Source organism: Miscanthus floridulus, chromosome 10, assembly GCF_019320115.1.
Source record: "Miscanthus floridulus cultivar M001 chromosome 10, ASM1932011v1, whole genome shotgun sequence".
In the NCBI taxonomy this organism is placed as follows: Eukaryota; Viridiplantae; Streptophyta; class Magnoliopsida; order Poales; family Poaceae; genus Miscanthus; species Miscanthus floridulus.
This window is the reverse complement of record NC_089589.1, coordinates 78,224,206-78,244,168: the sequence shown is the minus strand read 5'-3', so window position 1 is coordinate 78,244,168 and position 19,963 is coordinate 78,224,206. Positions and strand designations below refer to the sequence as shown.

General features: G+C 47.0%; 1 protein-coding gene across 1 annotated transcript; it reads right to left on the bottom strand.

Annotated features, from left to right (window-relative positions):
• Positions 1 to 513: 513 nt before the first annotated feature.
• Positions 514 to 1,022, bottom strand: LOC136488911 (uncharacterized). Its single transcript, XM_066485683.1, has 2 exons — positions 833 to 1,022; positions 514 to 740 (listed from the first exon to the last, which is right to left on the bottom strand). Exons 1-2 carry the CDS (start codon positions 1,020 to 1,022, stop codon positions 514 to 516), a joined length of 417 nt encoding a protein of 138 aa, XP_066341780.1.
• Positions 1,023 to 19,963: the final 18,941 nt, after the last annotated feature.

Sequence of the window (19,963 nt, the reverse complement as noted above, 5' to 3'; positions counted from 1 at the left end):
GTGCTTGGCATTCGAAGCCCTCAGTCAACCATCCTCGAGATGAATGGAGCCCGAGGAGAAGTTTAGCAACCGTTCCGCGAAACTCTGATGGTTGTAAGTGTTAACATAAGTATGTTTTTCACTATATAACATTGTTTTATGATATTTCTATTCTATTGTTGTATGTGTGGACTTCCTGGGCACACATATGACTAGAGCTTGGTTCTCTTTAGAAATCTGGGTGTGACAGGTCTCTTTAGAAATCTGGGTCCACCCATTATTATTCAGTTGGCAAAACCCATTGTTGATGTATGAAGCTTCTTCATGGGTCTCGGGGCTATTATTCCCCGAGTGGCCAACGGCACCACAGACCTCACACGTCATGTGTGAGTCCATGGCCTGGATGGTGCTTTTCATGGCTTCCATCTTGGCTGCACGATCGTCTAGTCTTTTCATCAATAAGTCTATTTTTGTAGCAGGCATATCCATCTCCTTCATGGTATGCATGCCTTTTTGTTGTTTGCATTCCTCCCCCTAGCTCTCATTTGCCACCATCTTCTCGATGAGACCCTTAGCTCCATCAATGATGAGGGAGAGGAATGCTCCTCTAGCAGTAGCATCTATGTGCCCCTTCGACATGGGCATAAACCCCTCATAGAAGTTCTGGAGCCTAAGCCAGTCCTCTATTCCGTGGTGCGGGCAGGCGTGGATGTACTCCTGCAGCTTTCCCATGCCTCGGGGATGGACTCGAGTGGAGATTGCTGGAAGTTTGAAATCTTCCCCCTTAGGGCATTGGTTTTATCCATGGGGAAAAATTTCATGAGGAACATCGCAAAACAATTGTCCCACGTACTGAGAGCTTTCTTCTCCTTGTGAAACCATTGTTTCGCCTTCCCCGTGAGGGAGAAGGGAAACAGACAGACCCTGATGCTAGCTGGTGCGACATCTTTGATGACGATGGTGTCGTACAGCTCTAGGAAGTGTTGCAAGTAAGCACTTGTGTCCTTGCTTGGCAAACCATAGAACTGGCTTGACTGCACCATCGTGATTAGGCTAGCGCGTAGCTCCAAGTTTCTAGTGCCCATGTTGACAGCGGGCCCAACGGGCACATTAGCAACACTGGGGGTGGAGTAGTTGCGGAGTGACTTGGCCGTGACGGTAGTAGCGGATGGTATGTGGGTGACTGGTTCAACCACTGGCGGAGTTGCAGAAGAAGAAGCGGTATGAGACCTGTTCTTCCTTTGGAGTGCCTCCGGGTTCTCTGTGTAGTTGTTCTGTAGGTTGTGACCGGTCATACACTATCATGTCTTCATCCACAACAGGAACAAAACAAGCAGAATTAACCTGCATAGACTATGGCTACCATTACATGCATGTGATCATTGTTCATGTCCTATTAGATTCTTTTCAACCTATGCCCTCGCCGGCAAAAGCGTTAGAAATGCTTGTTGGCATTTCTTAGCACAATCACCAAGTGATGAGATTTTAAGTCCATCATCGGTAACGGCGCCAGAAATGCCTGTTGGTATTTCTTAACATCATTACTAAGATTGAGTTAATCTTAGCAACGTTGCCAAGAAACACCAACTATGATAGTCCTTTAAAGATTACAGACATTATCCGCAAGCGTACGGAGCTATTGTTGTAGTATTTCACCCAGAAGTATTTAGGGTATCATTATTTATATTTTCCCAAAGGAGGGCAAGGTATACATACTCTAGCATAGACATAAACTTGATTACATACTCAGTATTTCATGGATAGTGGACACACATCTGGGCTAACCTCAAGGATAAAAGGAAAACAAAGAATAAAAGAATGTTCCTAAGCGGAGCCGGCATGTCATAATATAGCTGTGCAAAGAATAGTTGATAATCATACAAATTATATGACTAGAGTTAGAACTATGATTAAGATGGACGGGCATATCTCCGAGCACTGGTCTGCCAGCAAGCGTGAGAGACTTTAAAACCCCTACACAATACCCGGACATGGGGGATTACAAGGGATGGACAGGGCTATCACCACCTGCCACCTACCCCTCAACCGTGGGATACTGTCATATCCGAAGGTTCCCGTGCACCCAAGCACCATGCCCATGTACAAGGAAACTACCTATATCTCCCCAGGACTCCAACCCTACGGATTGACAAGCAAGAATATAGGTAACCCCGAAGGAACGACAAACCACCACCCCAACCCTAGCTCTACTTCTACTCATACAAGTCATGTGAATGTTGAAGCATGAAGTTGAACATGTTAAGATCATGACACACAAACTATATGCTAGTTCATATATCATGATTATAACATGAAAACTATACTCTAGTTCATATGCACTACTATATAAATGATATGAGAACTTGAATATGGAAGAACTCTTCATAGTATTATTCATACCAAAGTTGCTCTTCTTCCAAGGAGACAAGTTCTCCAAGTAGCTTTGCTAGCTCCAAACACTACTAAGAACTAAAGCTAAAAGAGTAGAGAGAGGTGAGGTGTAGCTCCAAATGATTGTGTGTTGAAGAATGAGCTCCAACCTTTCTTATATAGTGGCTGATGGTCGGTTTGGCCTCAGTAAAATAGGAAACCTTCGCCAACCAACCAAGCATGCCGCCATGCTACCGTCTGCAAAGGCTAGGCCTGGGCTACGCCGCCTGGGGTGCGGGTGCACCCAGGGTGCGGCCACACCCTGGCTGGCTCGCCTGGCCACCACCTTTGCTAGGTGGGCTGGTGGCTGGGCCTAGGCCCCTCTCACGGTGGTATTCTACCTAGGTAAGTTGTGTAGGTGGGCTTCTCTTCTTATTCTCTTTTGCACATTTCTACTTTACGCTTTCTGTTTGCGTCTTTTGGTATGTTTTCCACTTGAATTCGAATGTATGACCTACAAAACATGTTTTCTCAAATACAAGTGGAACTAGGTCAATGATAAAGGCATATGTGTCAAAAGTATGTTTATTTCTCCTGTTTTGGACTATAATTGGCATTTAGAAATGGTCGTTAGTGACCGCCGACAGCGAGGTGACGTCCCTGCTGCAACAGGTTGCTGGCGCCACCAACGTGCGCGTGTCTGCATGGGAATGCAGGAGCATGCAAGCAGTCACGACAATCAAGAGGCAGACTGAAGGCTAAAGACCGACGAGTTATAGACTAAAGACTGAAGTAGCCACGAAAATAAGACGAGTTAGGTTCAACACAGATCAAAGCCACTTATGACTACTACTACTGAACCAGGGGTCATTTGGTAGCCAGTTTGTTTATATCAAAATTTGGTAAGCTTATCCTAAAAAGGAAGAGATCGACCGATGATGTCAAAAGACAGAAAGTCTCCTAATTTAGGGATATTTACGAGCCGGCCATGAAATATTATTTAATATGTTTTGGAGATGCATGGCGTCCAGGAATTCCACACGTCAAAAGCTAGAAGATTAAAGGAAAGAAAATATGCATGTTTAGCTATTTGCACGTACGACCAATTGATATATTTGGCCAAATTTAATCCTATTCAGTTGATATATGGCTATATGCTGCTAGGGCCAGAGTCCATACGAGAAGGAAAATCCAAGTCGATGGACAGGTTTGCTACTCACGTGAAAGTATTGGAGAGCGATAACGTGCATACACACAATCAATCCAATATAAGTTACTTACTTTTTTCTGCTCAGGCCACCCCTTAGGAGTAGGAGTATAGTAGATCTCGGTGAGTTCTTCATCGAGCAGGGCTGTATTGGTCCAGCCGACCTCCGGCTTGTCTGTAAGTACCATAATGGCTTATACTTCTGTTCGTATGGCTGCATCTATCCAGTCGACCTCCACTGCGACTCTGGTGTAAGCTAGTTATCGACTCTTGTTTAGTTCAAGTACGGTTGCATCGATCCGGTCGACCTCCACTGCTCGAACTATATTAAGGTCAAGTTATCAGCTCTATCTAAGGGTGGCGTCCTTCGGATAGATTTATTAAGTTACCGACATTGTTTATTGCTTTCATTATTTATTTAATTACAGAAATATCACTTCGCCCAATTGAGATTGATCTAGATCGGCCTTATATCTTGTTTAACCTATCGTTTGTTAATCTAAAAACTGATCTAATCTATGCCTTAAATGATGAGTTATGTTTTATCAGCTGTTTTATATCAATCTTGATCGTGCATAGTGTGCGGTTAAGGCATGGCTTGTCTTGAATAGATCTATTGGCTAACGAAAACCATTCCATGACCTGTTATCACGGCCTGTGTGATTCTGCCTCACACGCCACTGTTAGCACCGTAGAGTGGGGATCATTGTTTGGTAGATCCGTTCCTGATGAGGCATGACCTTAACTGTGCGCTATGCCTGAATCGGCTGTTTTAGTCGATATCGAGCGCTTACACATATGCAGTTCACGTCACGAAACCGTTGAAGTAAAGATAGGTTGAATGATGTGTTAGCCCCATGATCTTATTATTGTATTACGGCCTGCATGATTCTGCCTCATGCCCCACTGATATTAGTAATAAGTTAGGGTCGTCAAATCTATTGTTGTTTCTACGGCCTGCATGATTCTGTCTCATGCCTCACTGGTCATAGCGATAGATGAGATCTAATATGTTCATTAGATTTATCTTTATTAAATGGTTAAATGATGATGGGATGCTTCTTTATATAAAAGGGATTCGGTTACTTGCAGTCATCGGCTTAGCATAAACTGATTATTGTTGATATCCTATTGCCATTGACTAATATTTGTCTAAATAATGAGATTCATCCTGAACGATAACCGATTTTCCTTCCATAACGCCACGAGCTTTAACTGATTTATTCTTATCAATATGCTGGAATCGACTATTTAGTCGATCTCCTTCCATATCGGCTCTCAGAGCCGCACATTCAGGATTGTCTGGCAACACCGGCATGTTATGCCCTAAATTACTGATTAGCTTTCTCTTCTTGTCAATTATAGGGTCAAATTGACTGGCACGTCTCGGGCGGATTGCGCAGGATCGACCATCCCTGTGTTGAAGCTAGGCGGATCTATAGCTCCATCGAGCGGATCCTTCTGGCTTACTCGTGTGCCCTCGGCACGGGACGAAATTTTGTGCCGACACATGTTCTGGCACGCTCGGTCGGACCACAAATGTTTGATCGGAAATTAGATACTTTATTATCTTCCAAATCTTGGCTGACATACATTAAAACATGCATGTTCCATCGGCTGCGTATTCAACACGTCAACAAGGCTGGATGAATTCATGGGCTCCTTGGAAGTCAAATTACAACAAGACAAAATAAGAGCCGATGCATTGAATATGTCAGCTAATCGGCGCATTAAGATCACTGACAGATAAGTAATCGATCTGCCGAATGGCATAAGGAGCCAAAGGAACAAATATTATTGTCGGCACATACCAGACAAAAGGAGGCCATCGGATGGAAATTATTGTAGTATATTTATTATTGATATGATGGTCGATCATCCTTATACATTTGGTGTGAGAAGCCTCGGCTTATGACAGCCGATCTCAAGGCAGAAAGGATTTCCAAATCGAACCACAAGCATCAGGCCTGGAGGCCGATTGTGTTTATCTTCGTTGCTTATACGAAGCCAATTACATCAGCTCTCTGCTTGCCGCATAGCTGGTGCCCGCTGCTGTCATGTTCTCTGGAAGCATTGATAAAGGTTTCAACAACAGGATGGCTAATGGAATTGATAATGAGCTGGTGTCACGAGCATTATGGCATGATAAAAATTTCCATCAGCTGGATTTCATTGGCTGGATTTGGTCACACGAGATTGTTTGTCACGAGCAAGTTGGACAACAGCTCGGCTGATATCCGTGCAAGATTTATACATCGATTGGCAGATTAACAGTCGGTAAGAAGTTTCTTTTATTATTGACTAAATAACTATCGGTTTTTACGTAATAGCCGATAGAAAAGAGTGTACATGCACGAGGAGATGTGCATTTGGAGTCCAGCTTCAGTTATCCAGAGTCTTTGGTGGTTCCATCATCTGATGTCTCTAGGATTACTTGGGCATATGAATCCAAGCACAACAAGCTGACGAGATGAAGTTGGAGAGCCACAGATACAACAGGTCTATTTCTGTACCAGGTACTAGAGGTACTTGACGAGCCAGCTCAGCCAGAAGAGCAGTATGCACCAGCATATTAAAAAAAATTCGATCGTAACTTAAAGGGTGGAAGCTTAGATTATTTTTACTTGATCGGAGAAGGAAATAATTTTGAATATGGAAGCACGCATATCCAGAGGTCATCCGGTGCATCACGTAATCCAGCTGCATGCATGCGGTTCAACTTTATTGGTGCCCATGGAAATTGATTAAGAAATACGTGTAATGGACTTGGCCGGTAGTTAATTATTGCATGCCATCATTGGAATCGGCTATTCAAGGGAATCAACTATTCAAAGCCTAATCGGCTTGTTTTTAAACGACGATCGGCCAGGAGAAGCAAAGAAGCTAGCCACCATGAATCCGTTTTGAGTCTCACGTAATTAATAAAGAAGGCAAAGAAATAGCAAGCATGGATCGGCTGTCAAAAGAAGGCTAATCTTTCACCTCCATCAGCTGATTTAATTTTGAAGAAAATAATACAGCCGAGGGCAAAGGATGGATTATAATCACCGGCTACTATTGATGGGGCTACTGTATCTGGAACAAGCTTGCAAAATTTCACTTGATTGGTGGTGGCCGTGCCGGATGAATAATAGTGCCGAGAAAAAGATCCACAGCTACATTGGATGGGAAAAGGAAAGCGCTTACGAACCATGGTAGTTCATCGGCCTTCTGCCACTGTTCGATCCACTGCGACACGACGTCATGGAGAACAAGGCCAGCGATGGACGGTCCAATCATAAAGGTAAATGGATCCACCGGGATGTTCCTAAAGTGCAGGTACGAGATCATGAAGTGGCTAGACACATCTAACGGCGTACCAGTGATGGCGTGAACAACACGTCGGCACTAAGGAAGACGGACATCAACATCGCAGTGAACGACATGATGGATACGGCTCCAAGTGCGTCGGACATCAATTCGACGAATTCGGGTTGAGCATGATCTTGAGTACCATGTTCGCCAACCACGGCGAGGATGAACGAGAAGTGCTGGCGCAGTACAAAGGATGTCGCACGACCTCAGCCAGGCTACCGCCAATCCTGACTCCTTCGGCGACGACAACTAGGACCACCACGAGCTGTCAGAGCTCGACAAGCAGGTCACAAAGTACGCCGAGGTAGTTAGGTCCAGGGAGCTGCACACGTTCAAGGTGCACGACAAATTAATCGTCAAGCCCAAAAACTTCAGCTTATGATAGCCGATGACACGCATGTCAATAAAAGCTGATGGGGTCTTTTACTGCAAACAGCCAAGAATCAAGTGTCCAGATATATAGAGATCGGCTAGGGGCCAGTACTGGCTCAGTTTCCACTTCAGCTAATGCATCAAGTGATGAGGCCATTTGGCCTGGCAGACATGGCGTGGCTGGCTCAAGTAGAGTTACCACCAGCAAAGGTACGTCAGCAGTGGACGACTACGTACGACGTGAAGAGCTCGGATACGCAGGTGGTGCTCTGATCGCACAATCGGCTATGTAGAGCCGATGTAGCCACGATCGACTAAATTAGCTGCTAAAATAAAAAAAAGAAAAAAAAGAAGAAGGAAAGGATCAGAGTGCAAACAGGAATCTACCGAAGACTATCACATATGCAAGTATTGATATGATGGCCGAGAATGAGGACTCCAAATATATTGTGACACGGGAAGCATATATGAAGAAATAAATAAAAGGAAAATTTGCATGCGTGCGTCTACAAAAAGAGGTGGAGTCCGAACTCAGGTTTTTCGCAGGTCAGGTTTGCATGCGGTTATAAATGGCTGATAGGTTAACGAGATATTTCTTCAAATTATCCTACCATCATCGGCTGGATAATTTTTGAGCAGTAACCATCGGCTGAATAGTTTTAAGCAGTAAATGTCATACTCCTATTTCTCCATCTCATGGCGAAGGGGAGATATCGGCTGAGAAGGTTTATAAAAGCAGAAGCCTAATATTCTTGGTATGAATCGGCCAAGGCAGCCTATATGTTATAGGAGATTTTAATATGGAAAAAGAATTAACGGAGTCGATAGAGCAATCAGCTCATGCTAGCTGGAGTTCACGCATGAAGGGAAAGCAAGCTGGAAAGGCTAGCATGACCACCAAGCTCATCGGCAACAAAGACCACAGCGTGCTCGTCGGTGGTCGAGGTAACTACTGGAAAATGACACGAGCACATCGACAACGCCTGCACATGGTCTAGTGCTGGAATCACCCACGACTGCCAGCTCATCGTCACCACCTGTACCATCGACATCGTCACTACCGTCGTCGTCTTACTAGTTGCAATTATATCCTCGACCGTGCTAGCAGGCGATTGCTGATATTGACGAATTCGTGTATCATAGTCGTCGCAATCTCGATCATCCTGTCTGATTCATAAAAATTCAGGGATCCACAAATCAGGGAGAAAAACCAATGGAGGATTAATCAGGAAGCCGATGAGGCTGATCTATCGGCTCTGTCTTTTCCTGCGGGATATAAGGCTCAATCTGATGATGGAAGTGAGAAGCAGCTCAAAAAGCTTGTTCTAAAAAGGCACTATCGGAGACGGCTTCTTTGCCGAGTGTCCCAGACTTTGTCGAGTGTTTTTTATCGAGCACTTGGTAAAGCGGCTGTTTGCCGAGTGTCAGAGAGAAAGCACTCGGCAAACAAATGTCACTCGACAAAAAGGTGGTTTGTCGAGTGCCGAACACTCAGCAAAGAATAACACTCGGCAAAGACCAGGTTTGCCGAGTGTCAAAGAATAACACTCGGCAAAAGGCCGCCACCATTAACGGCCTGCAGCCGCCGTTCATTCTTTGCCGAGTGTCTTCTCCTGGCACTCGGCAAAGAGGCTCATTTGCCGAGTGTCATTTTTTGACACTCGGCAAACCATATTTTTTTCACTTTTGACCTCCAAACTTTTTTCTACAGTCCTCAGACAATACCTGGTATTCCATGTTCCAATGTGGCACATTTCTCGGACTTTTTCTATATTTCTTTAATTTATTTCATTTAATTGAATTTTGTTGGATAATTCAAATTATAACTGCTAGTCATTCGAATAATGAAAAAAATGAATGGAAAAATAATATTTAAGTTATTTAGTATAATATGAGTCCGTATCCCCACCAATTTTGAACATCTTGTTCATGAAACATGACCACGAACTTGCGGTCGAGTTGTTTTTAAATTCTATAAAAAACAAACAAAGTCCGAAAATCATGAAACTTGTCAAGATGTCAAGATATCATATGTGGAGGCTATGATAAAAAAATGAGGAGGTTTCGCGCAAGTTATCACGTACGATGCTTGCAAACCGAAGTCGGCCTCTTCACTATGCAAACCGAAGTCGGCCTCTTCACGAAAGAGGCCGACTTCGGTTTGCAAGCATCGTATGTGACAACTTGCGCGAAACCTCCTCAATTTTTTTATCACAGCCTCCACGTATGATATCTTGACATCTTGACAAGTTTCATGATTTTCGGACTTCGTTTGCTTTTTATAGAATTTAAAAACAACTCGATCGCAAGTTCGTGGTCATGTTTTGTGAACAAGATGTTCGAAATTGGTGGTCTTTTCCTGGATACGTCCTCACATTATACTAAATAACATGAATATCATTTTTCCATTTATTTTTTTTCATTATTCGAATAACTAGCGGAGTAGCAGTTATAATTTGAATTATCCAAGAAAATTCAATTAAATGAAATAAATTAAAGAAATATAGAAAAAGTCTGAGAAATGTGCCACATTGGAACATGGAGTACCAGGTATTGTCTGAGGACTGCAGAAAAAGTTTGGAGGTCAAAAGTGAAAAAATATATGGTTTGCCGAGTGTCAAAAAATGACACTCGGCAAAGGAGCCTCTTTGCCGAGTGCCAGGAGAAGACACTCGGCAAAGGAGTCTCTTTGCCGAGTGTCAGGACCTATGGCACTCGGCAAAGATTTTTTTTTAAAAAAACCCTCTTTGCCGAGTAGGTGGCACTCGGCAAATAATTAAAAAAAACTTTGCCGAGTGCCAGATCGGGGGCACTCAGCAAAGAGGGGATTTAACCTCCCGGCCCAGCCGGCCCACGCACCGCATGCACGCACACACGCATGCCCGCGCAAGGGCCGCCGCCTCCACCGCCCGCCCATGCCAGCGTCGCGCCACCGCCCCGGCCCGCACCCGCACCGCCTCCGCTGCTCGCCCACGCTAGCGCACCCGCGCCGCCCGCAGCAGCGCTGCCGCCGCCCTGGCCCACACCCACACCGCCGGAGGAGGAGAAAGAGAGGAGGAGGAGGAGAGGAGGAGAGAATGAAGAAGGAGGAAGAAGAGGAGGAGGAAGAAGAAGGAGGCGCTAGCCCCGCCGCCGCCCCCGCCCGTGCCCGCGCCGTCCCCGGCGCTTCCCCAGCCATCGCCTTGTCCACCGGCGCCCTGGCCCCTTCACCACCGCCGCCCTACGATGCCCACTAGGTATGCCCTACCATCGTCGTCGTCGTAGTATTACTAGTAGTTGCGGTAGTAGTAGTGGTAGAGTAGCAGTGGTGGTAGTCGTAGGAGTGGTTGTAACATTGTTATATATATGTGGTTGGATATAATCTTGTGCATGTCGGCCATCGTGCCGTTCATATATATGTGCACGTCGGCCATCGTGCCGTTGGTTTTCTTGTAGGTTTTGAAAACCTCGCCGTGCAGGGGAGGTGCTACCAAAATTTTGTATTGATAGTTTTATGTTTCTTTTTTTGTAGAGAAGAGCCCGTCGGAGCGGAGCCAGAGTACCTCGGCGACCCCGATCGCCTTCCGCGCCGCTGCGGGTCTGCCTACACCGCGTCGCCTCACCACTGCACCAACCCGCCATGGCCCCACTAGCCTAACTCCACCGCCACCCTAGGTATAACCCCTCTTTTCGTATCATGGTCATAGATCACGTAACCCAGTTAGGCGTCTCCCGTTCGAAAGAGATACGGTTGGAAATATGTAGATATTTCCATATCTAAAACCGTATCTGTTTTGAATTGTCCACTTTTTTTTGGACAGCCCACTGATGCGTAGGTGGGGTTAGTTTCCATGGTCTGCTCTGATCCGAGACAGAGTTTCGGCATCATCTCCCTGTTGTTCTCCGGATACACACTCTCCTTGTGAGGACGTGTATTTGGACAACAGCGGGGAGGTGCTGCTGAAATTCTGTCTCGGATAGGAGTAGAGCATGGAAACTAACCCCACATACGCATCCTCGCGTGGGATTAGGACCTATCCTCACCTATTAGATAATAAGAACGTCGTGTAGATGCAATTGATGTTTATATTACTCGCCGCTATATATGTTAGAGGATGGAGGACCGTGAGTGGATGTACACGGGCCACGCAAGTCAAGGTCAGGTCACCAAAGAATGGATCGACAAGACTGATGCTTTCTTGGAATGGGCATTTGGCGTGGCTGCTAAAGGAGCGAGTAAAATTTGCTATCCCTGCAACAAATGTGCAAACAGGAAAAGACAAACGAAGAAGGTCATGGGGGAACATCTTTGGAAGAATGGATTTATGGCAGACTATACCAGGTGGTTCTACCACGGTGAAGCCAATCGTATGAGAGAGGAGGTGGTGAGACCACGCGTCGAGGATTATGATGCTGATGCCGGGGTAGCAGACATGTTAAATGACTATCACGAGGCACAGTTCGCTGAAGGACGTACGAAGGAGGAGCTAGAGGCAACCGCAAAGGCGTTCTATGACATGTTTGCCATGGCATAGAAACCCCTTCACGGCCAGAGAAAGGTTTCTCAACTGGATGCCATTGGACGCATAATGGCGGTAAAGTCCCAGTATAGCCTGAGTCGAGACGCCTTCGATGGTATGTTGATAGTTATTGGCAGCCTACTTCTGAAGGGTCACCTTCTGCCAAAGAGCATGCACGAGTCATAGAAATTCCTTCGTGCACTTAAGATGCCGTATGAGTAGATACATGCTTGCCCGAAGGGGTGCGTCCTATTTAGGAAATAATACGTGGAAGCAAAGTACTGTCCAAAGTGTAAATCCTCTAGGTTCCTGGAGGTAGATTCTGGTGATGGCCAGAAGAGGTAGCTTGACATTCCCGTGACAATCCTACGGCACCTTCCATTCATACCGAGGATCCAACGGCTATACATGACCGAGGAATCCGCGAAACAGATGACATGGCACAAAAATGGCAAACAATACAATCCCGACAGGATGTTACATGCATCCGATGGTGAAGCATGGACCCACTTTGATGGCATTCATCATGAGAAAGCTAAAGAGGCTCGTAATGTATGTGTTGCGCTGGCAACAGATGGGTTCAATCCTTATGGAATGATGGCTGCCCCATACACATGTTGGCCCATGTTCGTTATCCCCCTCAATCTCCCCCCGGCGTATGCTTTCAATGACAGAACATATTCTTGTCGTTGATAATTTCTAGACACCTAGAGAATAATATGGGTGTGTTCATGGAGCCTTTGATTGATGAATTGGTCCGTGCTTGGGAGGAAGGGGTATGGACATACGACCGAGCTACAAAGAAAAACTTCAAAATGCATCTTTGGTACCACTACTCCCTGCATGACTTCCTGGTGTATGGGATATTCTGCGCCTGGTGTGTTCACGGGAAGTTTCCATGTCCAGTATGCAAGGAAGGTCTGAGGTTCATTTGGTTGCAGAAGGGTGGTAAGTATTCATCGTTCGACAAACATCATCAATTCCTCCCTCTTGACCATGCATTTAGACAAGACATCAAGAACTTTATGAAAGGTGTCATAGTGACAGACCCTGCACCACCGATAATGACTGGTGCCACGGTTCATGAACAAATAGATGGTCTCGTGGTCAATCCATAAGGTGGTTTTGTGGGATATGGAGAGCAACATATGTGGACTCATAAGTCAGGCTTGACTCGGCTCCCCTATTTTGATGACCTTCTCCTTCCACACAACATTGATGTAATGCACATTGAAAAGAATGTCGCTGAGGCACTTTGGGCAACAATCATGGACATTCCTGACAAGTCAAAGGACAACGTTAAGGCTAGAGTGGATCTGGCAACGTTATGCGATAGACCAAACCAACATATGAAGCCTCCTAGTCGCGGCAAGACATGGAGAAGGCCTAAGGCCGATTTTGTCTTGAGCAAGCCCCAAAGGAGGGAAGTACTAGAATGGATGCAGACGTTAATGTTCCCTGATGGGTATGTAGCTAATCTGCGGAGGGGAGTGAACTTATCTACGATGCGAGTCTTGGGGATAAAGAGTCATGACTACCACATATGGATTGAGCGGCTTCTTTCGGCGATGGTTCGAGGCTATGTCCCTGAGCATGTCTGGCTAGTGCTGGCAGAGTTGAGCTATTTCTTTCGCCAACTTTATGCCAAGGAGTTATCTCGGACTGTGATTGCTGACTTGGAAAGAATGGCACCTGTGTTGCTCTGTAAGTTGGAGAAGATCTTTCCACCCGGCTTCTTCAATCCGATGCAGCATTTGATTTTGCACCTCTCATATGAGGCACGAATGGGGGGCCGTGCAGGGCTGTTGGTGCTATCCAATCGAGAGATGTCTAAAGGTTCTTCAAAAGAAATGTAGAAATAAATGCAAAATCGAGGCTTCCATTGCAGAGGCATACATTCTGGAGGAGGTGGCAAACTTCACAATAACATACTATGGTGACAACCTCCCTAGCGTGCATAATCCACCCCCTCGTTACAATGCTAGCAAAAATGAATCGAACCTCAGCCTTTTCCGAGGGCAACTCGGAAGTGCAAGTGCATCGACCCCAAGACCTTGAATCATGAAGAGTGACGCCATATCATGCTATACGTGTTGACCAACCTTGATGAAGTGGCGCCATACATGCAGTAAGTTCTCAACGAACTTATTAAATACACCGTCACTATTCTGCATCCAACCCCCTTGTTTCTCGTTGGTATAGGGAATTTCTTCATGAATTCTGGCGTCAATCAAGGGATCCTACCCCACAGCAGGTAGATACCCTTCTTAGACAGGGTGCGGGAAATGGAATGCCCGATTTCATTTCTTGGTTCAAATGGAAGGTACCGTCCAATTTAGCTCGTACTTAGTTTGACATTCCAAGTTAATCGTACGTGCGAATAATATAACGACGTATCCTGCTTGAGCTTGCAGGGCCAGAGGGATGCGTCTATACGTGCCGAGTTGAGACAGGTTGCCGATGGCTTTGCCTATAGGGTTAGGTCATTTTCTGGTTATGACGTGAATGGATATCGCTTTCGCACAACAAGCTACGAGCAGAGTCGGCCCAATCGAAGAACCACAAGTTCCGAAGTTTTTACGCCCGGCGTTGATGAGGTCGAGTATTATGGAAGAATTGAAGAAATATACGAACTCAAGTTTCATGGTTCCAAACCTTTTAATCCTGTCATATTCAAATGCCATTGGTTTGATCCTGAAGTAACAAGATGGACATATTCTAATCTTGGGCTAGTCGAAATTAGACATGATTCCGTCTTACCAGGAGACGATGTCTATATTGTGGCCCAACAGGCCACGCAAGTTTATTATCTCCCATATGCGTGTCAAACCATAAGGCATCTTAAGGGTTGGGATATTGTGCACAGGGTATCGCCACATGGTAAAGTGCCTGTCCCAAACGATGAAGATTACAACTTAGACCCAAACACATATGACGGAGAGTTCTTTCAAGAAGAGGGACTAGAAGGGAGGTTTGAGATAGACTTAACCGAAGCGATCGGAATGGAAGTAGACAATGAAACAGTTATTGAAGAGGACGCTGGAGATGTGGTGCAAAATGTGAAGGACTTACAAATGCTTGAGCGATTACATTTAGACAACGACAATGACAACATTGCTCATTCGGATAGTGTTGATTATTTCGACATGATTGATAGTGATGATGAGACTTATGATCCAACTAATCCTGATCATGAAGATTATTTCTAATACATGTAATACTATGTTATTTTGTAATTACGTTTTGTTTATTTTGCATCTATTTCTAAGTACTTCTTGTTTATATGTGCTTATTGGTTTACTCTTTTTAATTGCAGGTGATTGAACAAAGATGGTGGGCGGTGGGATGAGGAAGCTAACATCCTTGTACCGAAGGACAAGGATCACTGCACCGGGGGAGAGTAGGAGGAGGAGCAGCCGTAGGAGGGAGTCGTCGCCTGCCGCCCCGTCGCGTGAGGAGGAGGAGGAGCAGGTGCCCTAGGAGGACATCGAGGAGGTGCAGGAGGACGACAAGGAGGCGTAGGAGGACAACGAGGACGAGGCGATAGCGGGGGTACCACTTCCTCTAGTTCGTCGAGCGTCTACTTGTGAGGTCCCGTGAGCCTCCCTCAGCGACCGATACCTCATGAGAGGCGCCCGCTGATTCGACCCGAGGGGGAAAACTAAGTAACTTTAGATGTTATCACTACTTTATATGATATGTTGAAAATCAAAATAGAAATTAATAATTTTTCTTAATCACTTGGACAGGAATTGGACAATTGTGGCGAGTGGAGGTGGTCACACATGCTAAGTCAATGCCATCCTCGGTCTTCTGTGCAAGGAGCACTTCCCTAGCCTGGTTGAGTACGCCGGAGTGATGGGGTCGGCCTACTTGTTTGACCACTACGCCACCGCCCCTGATGCTGCAGATCAGGCCCGTAGGGTATTCAACAACAAGGCGGAGCGGGTGAAGCAAGAGCTGTGGGTAAGTCTTCCTCGCACTACATTGCTCAATACATTCTTGAAATAATGAATGGATACATCGTGTTTGTATGCAGGATTTCTTTAGATGCTAGGACGGACATGAGGCCAGGGCGAATGCGGTGGCTACCAAATGCTGCAAAAAACTCATCGTGGACATGCATTACGAGGCACGTATCTAGGCCATCGTAACTTACCATGGGACCATCCTTGGAACGAAGGTCACCAAAAGGGATGCAAGATCCATGACGCTGACCTAGGACCAGCACCTGCAGGTAAATACAGAACATTAATACTGATTCCTTTTGAGATTAAGTAGGCTTAATTTCATCTTCTGATATGTCATGTACTTGATGGCCTATAGATGATTCCTTATTGGTGCACCGCGCATCCCCAGTGCTGGGAATAGATGGTGGACAGGTGGTGCTCACGCGAGTGGGAGGAGAAGCACAACTTGTGCCGAGAGCAGCGTTTGATGATGCCAGGTGTAGTACACCATCAAGGCAGCCGCAGCCTTAGCAGATACGTAGAAACATGGGTATGCAAATTCATTTATTGATTCTAACGCTCAATTCTGCATGATTTCTAATCATCTTGCATTTTTTTCGCAGTCGGCGTCACATGGTGGCCAGCCTTGCTCCATCTTCAAGGCATTTGCTATGGCCCACAAGGGCAAGGTGATGTCTGACGTTGACTACAACCTAGAGGACGGGCCTGAGGCGTACAGCAATGCGACCGCCCACAACCGCCTCAGTGAGTACACATCGATGGCAAGGGAGGTCCATGGGTCAGAGTACGATTCGAGCACCGAGGACTGAAACGACCTAATTTCCACGAAGGGAAATCCATAGAGTCGAAGTGTAATAAGACCGTTGTAGATCATATTACCCAAATTTCCAGTCGAATACCACATCCATACAACAATAATATCAGAGTACAATAGTGCGGAATTACATAATTTATTACATCGCCGTATTGGCGGAATCAAAAGTAGCATTCATTCAGAATAGTTTGAAGATAAGATCGCCAAACTCGAGCGTAGGCACGAACCCCTCAACCGTCAAACTCCTCGAAGCTATACTCCTCAGTAGAACTTGTGTGCCAAAATTTATCAGTACAATTTGTACTGGCCACTCCCACCCTATGAGCATTGCTTTGTGGAAATTGGATGCAAGTGGGATATAATCAAAAGGAACCTATTAGGCTGGGGTTTCCTATGTTTTAGCATATTAAGTATATAATAATAGTTGGTCAAGTTTTAACACCATTCCCACACCCATTCCACCCTATTTCTGTCTAGAGCCAGGTTTCGATCCTAGGATCGATATACCACCATCTCCACATCATCACCACATCACAACCATACCATCGCTCAGTCGATAGGCCAACTCCCTCTCGGCACTATCTCAAGGCCCGTAGCCCCTGGCTACGACCGACACTCTCTCACGGGGGAAGAAGAGAAGGACTCATCTCATTATCTAGTTTAAGCAAAACCCAGGAAAGGTCCATAGCCGACAAGTCGGCACATGTATCGATCGATCAACCATACACTCTATAGAGGTTCTACATAACCACAAGATCTGCCTTCTTTGCTGACCGTCGTCAACTGGGCTACTTCTGGCCGCTTGCTAGCCTAGGATAATGCCACTCTACCATTCAGCCCTGGTACACCCCAAGTCTAGTCTGGGGCGGCTGAAACTGTGAGTCTTGAGCCGGGTCCACAAGGTCTCCATGAAGTCTCGGAAGGGTGTGGGGGAAATCCTCCATGCCCCGTACCTCCTTACACTGTCCACTATCAACCTAGCAGTAGTGCCAATATCCTACCAAGTAGTCCGGCCGTCCCGCGCCATATAGGGCGAGTGGTACGTAAGGCTTTCCGGTGAATCTGAGTACTAGTAAGTCCTTAGGGATGACCAAGCTAGAATGTCTCCATCAGGGTTTCCATTTATCGTGCCACCATAGCACCTCCATCCCGGGCTCCTCCCATCACAGGTTCACACCCAGGACCACCTCATATACATTTACCCACCACAGGTATCCATTCCAGGGGTGCCCAGGTAGCACCCCATGGCAAGACTTGCCCCAGGCTCATCGTATACTCCAACTTGGTTGACACAACCCTCACCCTCTACACACCCAAGTCACACACACAGCACTCTCCCCATAGTCCAGATGACACCAGTTTCCACCACGCATTTAATGTAGTATAAGCGTAGTAGAAGTATAAGTAATGAAATATAGCAGTAAGCGTGTGTCTAGCCTATTAGCAGGGTATGCAAGGGTAAGGTTGCATCAAGGTAAAGGCCATCAAGTAAGCATACTACCATGCAAGTCCTATCATAGTATGCTTATAGCAGTAAAGTAAAGCAATAGCAGTTCTATATTAGCCATGCGTAATAGGTGCTACGAGATTGGGTGGGATGTGGCACCTTCGGTGTAGTCGTCTCCGTTCTCCTCACGGTACTCACGATCCTCGTCCATCTGGTTCTCCTCCGAGTCTGCATACGTTCGAATTATAGTCGCGTTAGCGACGTCTATAGAATAGCACAAGAAGCAATGAAAATTCAAAAGAGCCAAATGCACTCAAACATGGGTTCATTGCGTAAAGTTCGATTTTAGATGAATTTTGGTCCTGGTCTCATATTTTTCTGAGGTCGTATGAATTAATTATGAATTTCTGAAGTTTAAATCATCTCTGAAAATGGAAAAGGTTGAATTAATCCTGGGCTGACACGTGTCATGCTGTGACTGGTCCACGTGGCATGCTGACATCAGCATGACGTCATCGGCTCGGCTCTGAGCTGACAAGTGGGGTCCTGCTGATGTCATCTTGACGTCAGCATGATGTCATCAACATCATCCGTTCCGACAGGTGGGGCCAGAGGCTCTTGGGTCACTGACTTGTGGGTCTGGTCAAAGTCAATGTCAAGTCAACGGGCGAGTCAACGGTCAACGGTTCATAGTCACTGACGTGTGGGGCCAGGGCTGTTGACGTCAGCAGCTGCATGACGTCACTTACTGACAAGTGGGTCCAGAGTCTCTGTGTCGCTGACATGTGGGGCCAGGTCAACCGTCAACGTTGACCGGTCAACGGTCAACCAGGTTGGGCCTCGACTGGGCTTTGGTGGGCCTGGATGGGGCTAGATTTGGGCCGGGCCGGCCCACCATGTGGCATGCTATGGCGCTACCACGTCGTAGCCAAGGGCCCCCACTGGGCTTCGTCTACCGTTCAGCCCACACTGCGTGGTTCACGGTGGACTCATGTTCATGGTCCATGGACCGTTGGCTGGTCTTCGGTGGACCGAGTCCACCCTTCTTCCCTTTGGCTTAGCCTACGTGCACCGAGTGCAGGTGCGTGCGGCCGGCGAGGGGAGTCCTCTGCTTCCATCCCCGGTGCGTTCCCGCCGGTGGTGTGCTCACCGGTGAGCTCCTACGGCGGCGCTGGCGTCCAATTAAGGTGGGGAAAAGCTTCACCAGGCCTCGACGAACATGGTGGTGGGGTCTAGGTGGTGGCCAGGGCTTTCCAGGGCGTTGGCCACGGTGGTCGGTGGCTTGGTCATGGTGGTGCTCGCTGGCGGGGCAGCTAGGGGCTGTTCCAGGGGTTCTGGTGCCCCGTTCCCTTTCCTATGGCTAGCGGGCGATAGGGTAAAGTGTCGACGATGACCTTTGGGCATGGCGGAGTCCACGCGCGGTGATGGTGCATAGCGGAACTCCGACCGAGGTCTGGTGCTCGTGGCTAGGACACTGTGGCTGGCTAACAGGGTCTCGGTCTACGTGGCTACCCTCCGGGCGTCATAGTGGTGCTACGACTAAGTCCTAGTCCAGTGAGGCAGCTGGGTGCGCCAGTGGTGGCCGCGCCATGATGGCGGCGTCGGGAGCGCGGCGTGCGTGTGCTCTGCTACGGCGTCCAAGGGCTGGGAGGGGGTCTCAGCCAAAAGACTCACCGAGTGGTGCTGGCGACGTTCGGTGGTGGCGCGGTGGTGAGGTGCGTTGTCGGGGTAGGCGCTTGGGGCGGCGCTCCGGCTTCGGTGATCGGCGCCTCTGAGCTCTCTCTGCTCGCCTCCCCCTCTTCCGAACTCCTTCTTGGCCCTCTTCTCTCAGTACGGTGCAGGCTGTTGGGCCACCAAGCGGCGGCGGTGGCTAAGGAATCCCTAGGGCTCTGGGCGTTGCTTTATAGCCCCAGGGTCCGAGCTCCATCTATGGCGGATGGGGCGGACGAC

Coding starts and splice junctions, on each gene's coding strand:
- LOC136488911 (XM_066485683.1), bottom strand. CDS start 1,022: ATGGTGCAGTCAAGCCAGTTCTATGGTTTGCCAAGCAAGGACACAAGT. Junction 741..832: donor CAAGGAGAAGAAAGCTCTCA/GTACGTGGGACA, acceptor TCAAACTTCCAG/CAATCTCCACTCGAGTCCAT.